The 6,910-nt window shown below is 51.5% G+C and overlaps 2 protein-coding genes across 3 annotated transcripts in view; both read left to right on the top strand.

Annotated features, from left to right (window-relative positions):
• The window catches only part of LOC113208268 (5-hydroxytryptamine receptor 1-like), a 209,762-nt gene extending 206,587 nt beyond the window's left edge, over positions 1–3,175 (top strand). For both annotated transcript variants that reach the window (XM_052270159.1, XM_052270160.1), the window contains exon 7: positions 549–3,175. In XM_052270159.1, coding sequence (XP_052126119.1) covers positions 549–993 — 445 coding nt within the window. In that variant the 3' untranslated portion in view covers positions 994–3,175. The remainder of the gene's footprint in view (positions 1–548) is intronic.
• An 871-nt stretch (positions 3,176–4,046) lies between these two features.
• LOC113208318 (E3 SUMO-protein ligase ZBED1-like) lies at positions 4,047–6,686 on the top strand. The gene is made up of 2 exons (XM_052270161.1): positions 4,047–4,949; positions 5,038–6,686. The coding sequence occupies exons 1-2, from the start codon at positions 4,416–4,418 to the stop codon at positions 6,511–6,513; spliced, it is 2,010 nt and encodes a 669-aa protein (XP_052126121.1). The 5' UTR covers positions 4,047–4,415; the 3' UTR covers positions 6,514–6,686.
• Positions 6,687–6,910: the final 224 nt, after the last annotated feature.

Genomic DNA, 6,910 nt, shown 5'->3' with positions numbered 1-6,910 from the left:
CTCCCTTTCATTTGCGTACTTAAACCATTCCACATATCACTTTGGTTACTTCTCAACGGAAACTCGCAAAACTGCGCATGTTGAGTTCTGCTGCTCTAAAAGTAAGATAAAAACATTCATTTAGATTAACTGACGAATAGACAACTTGTTATAAAGCGTCAAAGAATTGAGTTGGTGAAGCAGCCGCTCGTTGTGTCGGCCGCGGAACATTTTCCAGGGGATGCCCTGGAAATAGCATCATATCTCCCAGGGCTGCCCTGGGTTCTGGGAGCGCTACCCTGGGTTCTGGAAGCGGCCGACCAAATCCCAGGGCAACTCCTGGGAAAAATTAGACATTGCCAGGAGATCCCCTGGGAAACGGAAAAAACTCCTGGGATTCCCAGGGCTTGTTTTTACCGTGTGACCAAAGGCATTAAACTGAACATTTTTATAGCCCTCTGCAAAAGTGCGATTTAGCACCTGTTGGTGTTTTTTTTTCAGTTGGCGCCCGTCAGGCGCACACCATGGCACCAGGATGTCACTGACCGGAGCCCCTTGGTTTGTTGCAGGGACCAGTCGACCATCCCGGCCTCGGTCACGTCGCTCTTCTTGTGGCTGGGCTACGCCAACTCGCTGCTCAACCCCATCATCTACGCCACGCTGAACCGCGACTTCCGCCGCCCGTTCCAGCAGATCCTGTACTTCCGGTGCGGCTCGCTCAACCACATGATGCGCGAGGAGTTCTACCAGTCGCAGTACGGCGACCCCGAGCCGGCGCAAAACTACTACCACGTGGCGCCGCAGCAGCAGTACTGCGTGATCGGGCACGTGACGCCGCCGTCGGGGACCCCCGGCCCGGGCGGCGGCCGGGCGGAGCACACGTCCGACCTGGGGCCGAGCGAGGACGAGGCTGAGGACGACCTCCTGTTCCGGAGCTCGGGCCAGGGCTCGCCCGGCGCCGTCATCACCGCCGCCGGACACATCGCGGACAACGCCGACGAGTCCTTCCTCTGATCGTGGGCCCCCGGGGCCGCCACCGCCGCCGCCCCCGAGGACGCCCCACAGTGCGGCGGGGAAGCCGACCGCGGCCAACCCGGCACCCAGGAGCCGTCTGCCCGCTGGACCAAAGAGGGACATTAGTGGGGAGACAAATAAAGGGCAACGAGGGTTCTTGTGTTCTTCTAGGACAAATTAAATAGCTAACTACTGTGTTGTGTTGTGGTCTCGAGTGTGTTGACTCCTTTCTATGTAAGAATTCAATTCTTCTATCTTCTACCAAGAAATGATTGATGAAACACGTTTCTTTGTATGTCTGTTGGTCTGTTGTCCTTGTTGTGTATAATGACCTTTTTTTGTACTTTCAAAACGCTGCGCAGTCATCAGTCTCCTAATCAGGGTTCCTGACATTTTATTTTTTAGCTAATGACTACCGTTGTCTTTCCTTCCGTCAATGACGCCACGTACTTCTAAGAGCAGAATTAGATTTCGTCCTGCATGAATCGAAAAGACGATGTCTCGATAAAAATAACGCGAAACTTCTAGTTATACCTGGCTCCTGCAGAAAAGCCAGGTGTCTACTTTAGCTCATTTCAGCCGATGAAAGTTTCGGAAGCAAAAGGTAGAATGTGTAGCAATATTTTTGACACAAGCTCTTGCGCTATTAACCTCGCTTCCTCTACAATAGATGCGTGATTAATGAATTAATTTAGTGCAAATTCGAACTGTTAGTGATTCATTGGGTAACTAAATCTCTAATAATTGTTATTTTGACGAAACATTTTCGTTATTAATAAAATCAGCTGGACGTCACTACTTTTAGGGGGCAAATACAATAATATTCCCGCATTTGGTGTTGACCTGTGACAATACCCGGTTAGAAAGTAACATCGAAGGTTGGTACAACACAACCACACCGGTAAAACAAAGGTGCTAAGTCGTGCCTTTCCTGGGGGCACTAAACTAAACACATCCGTTATAAAGGTCGGAGAAGGCACCTTTGTTTTTCCGGTGCATAAATGATATTTTTGCAACATGCGGAATCCATTCTTTGAACAACTCCTCTACTTAACTTGGCTGTGACAAGCTGAACTATATATACTGATGCGTACTACTTCTTTAAAAATGTAGTACGTTGACCTTTTTGGAAAACAACTGTAGAAACGTCGTAGTGTTATTATCGCACAAAAGAAATTCTGTACTCTGATAGTAATTGTACCACAGATTTTATGCTAGACTACTGCATTTGTGAAGTTTCTACAAATTTAGTCGTAGTTGACGACCGCTCGGCAGTGCCACCTCTGTTATTAACTCCACGTGTCTATAAGATGAGAAAAGTAGATACTGTTGTGATGCAAGCCAAAGGGTGTTGCAACTCTTGAAATAAGTGAATGTTATAATATAATTAAACTCTAGTCTGAAATGAACGGCTGTGTGAGCTATTACTGTTTCTCATTGTCTATCCTCGAGAATTGAAGTATAGAGCGTAGTGTTACTTATCGTACAGTATGGAACCGAAACCATTGTTCTATTTTCACCGATAAGGAATTCGTGTGAACCATCTGATGAGAATACTAAAATACCGAAGTGGGGAGACCATTATTTCCCGACGCTGCTTAGCTCCCCCTTTGTTTACAATTATTGATTTCTAACAACCTTCTATTATTCAATATTTAGTTTTGGTATTTTCCTAAAATCAAATTTCCTGTCTATTTTAATTTAGGAACACATTTCTTTTGCATGTCGGCCTAAACATTTATGTTTAAAACTTAGGAATCAATGCAGAACACAAAAAATTTGGCTCTTTTCTCTACTTCCTCGGTTAAAATCTTGCCGAGATAAAGTGCGTTTGTCACTATGCAAAGAAACAACAGTACAGTAATAAGCATTTGTATCTCGTAATCTTGACGTCTTGTTTGTAAGTGAATGAATTTATTTTTTATTTGATGTAACGCCGTATATTTAGTGACGTTTTATCATATCCTGGCCGGCCTCAGCGCCTTTGCTTTAAATATTGGTCTGCTGTCACTCCTATGCGCGGCGACACTGCCAACCCGTAGCGTCTCATATTTCATCTTGTTTTACACTCTTGTTGTAGAATCAGGAATCTCTCTCAAACGGATTACGCAGCATTTTGACCACACTGTCACAAAAAGTTGAAATAAAATCAGTTTCTACAAAGTAGATCTTTGGAACAAAATGTATTTTTCTTTTCTTTGTTCTCCGCTAAAATAGTTTAAAGCGTATAACGCACTGAGGAGCACTGCCAATAAATGCCTTAAGAAAAGCACGACAAGTACAAAAACAAAAAACACTGAAAGCTTGCAACTTTCAAGTGGTTTAATGCCCTTGCTATGACTTGGTGTAAACAATTTCCTTAACACCCCTGGCATTGTTCTAACATTGGCGAGACCGGAGGTGTCGACCCGCACGCTTTAAAACGCCTCAAAACGAGTTATTCTCCTCCAACTTATCCCCGTTCCGTTATGGGCGATTCGGGCAATTCCAGAAAAAATGGTAAAAAATGTCCGTCATAGTCTGAGCGACTCAGAGGTGCTACGGGTTGTTGAAGCACATGACTGGACGCGTCTTTGCAAAGACGCTTCTAGGGACGTATTGCAACAATACGTTGCACCTCCTCACAGTCGCTCACAAATGCCGTCACTGACGGACCACCCCTGTCTGGAATTGCCCTTATCCGACTTTTTCGCGGCTCCGTGCGCGTCGCCGATAGGGCTCTCACTTTTACCCGAAGAACCGGGTAACCCGGGTACCCGCCCGCCCGGGAAATACCCGGGTCCGCGGGTAGGGCCGGTTCCGCGGGTATTACCCGGGTACCCGGGTACCCGACATGGAACCGCAGAACCGGGTACCCGGGTCCCCGGTTCTGCGGGTCTACCCGGGTTACCCGGGTCCTGGATGCGAGCGGCGGAGCGCTCTTTTCGAACGGTAGCGCCGAGCGCGCCGACGACGCCGGCGACCCGCGCATCCGGATGCAGCCTTTCCTGGGCTCGGCTCGGGCGAGGCGAGCCGGGCCGGGCGCGCTCTCGAATGCTAGCGTGCACCGGGCGGCTTGACCACTGGACAGCAACCACATCTCGAAATTTTGCGATACAGAAGTTAGCTCAGACGGACAGCAGCCCAGCGACTCATTCGACAAGTGGGACCGGGTCGGTCGAGGTCAAGTTGGGTGGGCGTATGCTCTAGTGCTGGTCTATGTCGGAGGCGCGAACAAGTTGGGTGTGGGACTACTTCTTGGAGCCCACACCTGAAGACCCAACTCATGCGGTGTGTAAAGTGTGCGACAAGAGCTTGACCTACAAAAGTTCCCCGTCCGCGCTCAGCAAGCATTTACGAAATTTGCACGACATTCATCCAGCAGCGGATCAAAATGAGAGCAGGTGAGTCCAAAGTGAAGCAATTGTTTAGTGTGTTCAGTGATGTGTAGTACAAAGGGGGACCTGGCGCCGCCAGCACCCCGTCCCCCGGGACGGGGCATCAGATGCACGTGGCTTTCCAAGCCGGTATTTGGTTTGGGTGTTACTGCACCTACCTATCCCTATCGCTGTTGCCCGCGCAGTACAAGTACTGCTTCGCGAGAGGGCACTATGCCCTCCCCCTCCCCCACGCGGTGTTTTGATTTGCGAATGAAGTCAATTGAATACTTTTTGTTCATGTTTTGCTTTACTGACCGGGCATCTCGTTACAGGCAGGAGGTCCCCGATGACCCAGGTGAGGGGACGAGCTCAGGTCCGAGTGACCGACGTCGCGGTGGTGCTGACGGCCTCCGAGCCAGTGGCAGTGGTGATAGGAGCCGCAGCGGCAGCCCCGCGACCAAGCGAGCCCGGGCAAATGTTCGCCCCATGTCTCATGAGCGCCAGGAGGTGGTGACGCAGGCCATCGCTGGGCTGATCGCAGCGTGCCAGCTGCCAATCTCTATAGTGGACTCGGAGGGCTTCACCAACTTCATGAAGGTGAGTAGCTTCCCCTCCCCTTCGCCGGTCCCGCCCTTCGCCTCCCACTGCGCACAGGCGTCTCACTAAATGTTTTTCCCCTTCGCAGGTCCTCGAGCCCTCTTACAAGGTGCCATGCGCGACGACGATGCGGAAGCGGCTGCACGAGCTGTTCTGTCAGGTGCGCGAGAACGTCCAGGTGGCTCTCAACGAGCTCGACTTCATCTCCCTCACCACCGACTGCTGGACATCGCGCGCCCTGGATTCGTACATCTCGCTCACGGCGCAGGCCATCACCAAGACGTGGGAGCTGCGCCGCTACACGCTTTGCACGGAGGGGATGGACGTCAACCACTCGGGGGACAACCTCGCCCTGGCTCTCATCGACATGTGCCACGAGTGGGACCTGGAGGGACGAGCGACCAGCATCACGAGGGACAACGCCACCAACATCGTCAACGCCGTCAACCAGGTCGACTTCGTTGAATTCAACGTGTCCTGCGCTGCCCACCTCCTCCAGCTCTGCGTCAATGACGGCCTGAAGAAGAACAAGCCGTTCATGGACGCCTGCAAGAAGGCCAAGAAGGTGGTGGCCCACTTCCACCACTCCACCAAGGCCACCACGGCGCTCGAGGCGGCGCAGGTCACGGCAGGCCTGAAGGAGGCGAAGCTCGTCCAGTCGTGCTCGACAAGGTGGGACTCGACGTACCTCATGTGCAAGAGCCTCACCGAGTCGCGCGCCCCCGTCTGCGCCGTGCTATCCGACCGGAACGTCACCACCGCCAAGCAGTCCCGGACGCTGCAGATGTCGGCAGAGGAGTGGGCCGAGCTGGAGGCCATGCTGCCCGCCCTGAAGCCGCTGCAGGTCGCCACCACTGTGCTCTGCGCGGACGACAAAGTGACCGTGTCCACAGTGCGTCCAGTCGTCAGGTCACTCCTCGACGTGCACTTCAAGCTCGACGACGAGGGACTCCTGGAGCTGGACCCCTGCGAGGAGCACGTGCGCGACTTCAAGGTGGAGGTCAGCCGCTCGCTCACGGAGCGCTTCAACATGGATGCTTCGGCGGTGCGGCCGGTCGAGGTCCAACAGCTCGCTGCCTTCCTGGACCCACGGTACAAGGACCTGCGGGCCGAGCCGTCACCTGCAGAGGCCGAGAAGATCCGCGATCTCGCCAAGCAGAAGATGGCCGGCGAGGCCGCAGTGGCCGTGGACCAAGACGCCGAAGGGGAGGCACCGGCCGCGGGCAGTGGCCTAGACTTCTTGTTCTGCGGGGAGGCGGAGGCTGCCGGCGCGCGCACCTGGCAGGCAGAGTACGCCGAGTACGTGGCGGAGCCCCAGATCAGCCACAACCAGTGCCCGCTGACCTGGTGGAAGACCCGCCAGAAGCGGTACCCCACCCTTGCGCGGTTGGCTCGCCGCTACCTCGCCGTCCCTGCTACATCTGCCAGTAGTGAAAGGGACTTCTCCACGGCGGGGAACACAGTGCGACCAAACCGCTCCTGCCTGCTGCCGGAGAACGTGTCGATTCTAGTCTTCCTATTTCAAAATAGAAATTTTGTACTAAAGTTATTAGGAATGACTTAAATGTATTGAGTTGAATGTATATTTTTTTTCGGTCAGATACTAGGTAAATGTTTTATAGCATTATGTACCTGCTTATTGTATGTATGTAAATACTGTTTATTTTTTTCCATTTGATTTGTGAATTTTCGTCATTTTCTTATATTGGCTTATTTACATTTACCTAATAAACCCTGTTAGCCAATCCCAGTCGTTACTAATGAACCTTGAATATACTCAATTAATCTCCTGTGCTCGATAGAAAAGTTACACTACACTCCACTTGAAACGAATGACAAACATTCCACACTGAGTAACAAACCACTTTACTCTTTGGAAAATGTTTTACTTTGATCCCGCGCTACTAGAAGTCCCATCTAATTGACTTAAATTCTATGTGAATGAGATATAATTGAACTAT

This window comes from Frankliniella occidentalis, unplaced genomic scaffold, assembly GCF_000697945.3.
Source record: "Frankliniella occidentalis isolate FOCC.00 unplaced genomic scaffold, Focc_3.1 Scaffold112, whole genome shotgun sequence".
NCBI lineage: Eukaryota > Metazoa > Arthropoda > Insecta > Thysanoptera > Thripidae > Frankliniella > Frankliniella occidentalis.
Note: the sequence above shows the minus strand (reverse complement) of the source record. Positions and strands in the feature narration are given on the sequence as shown.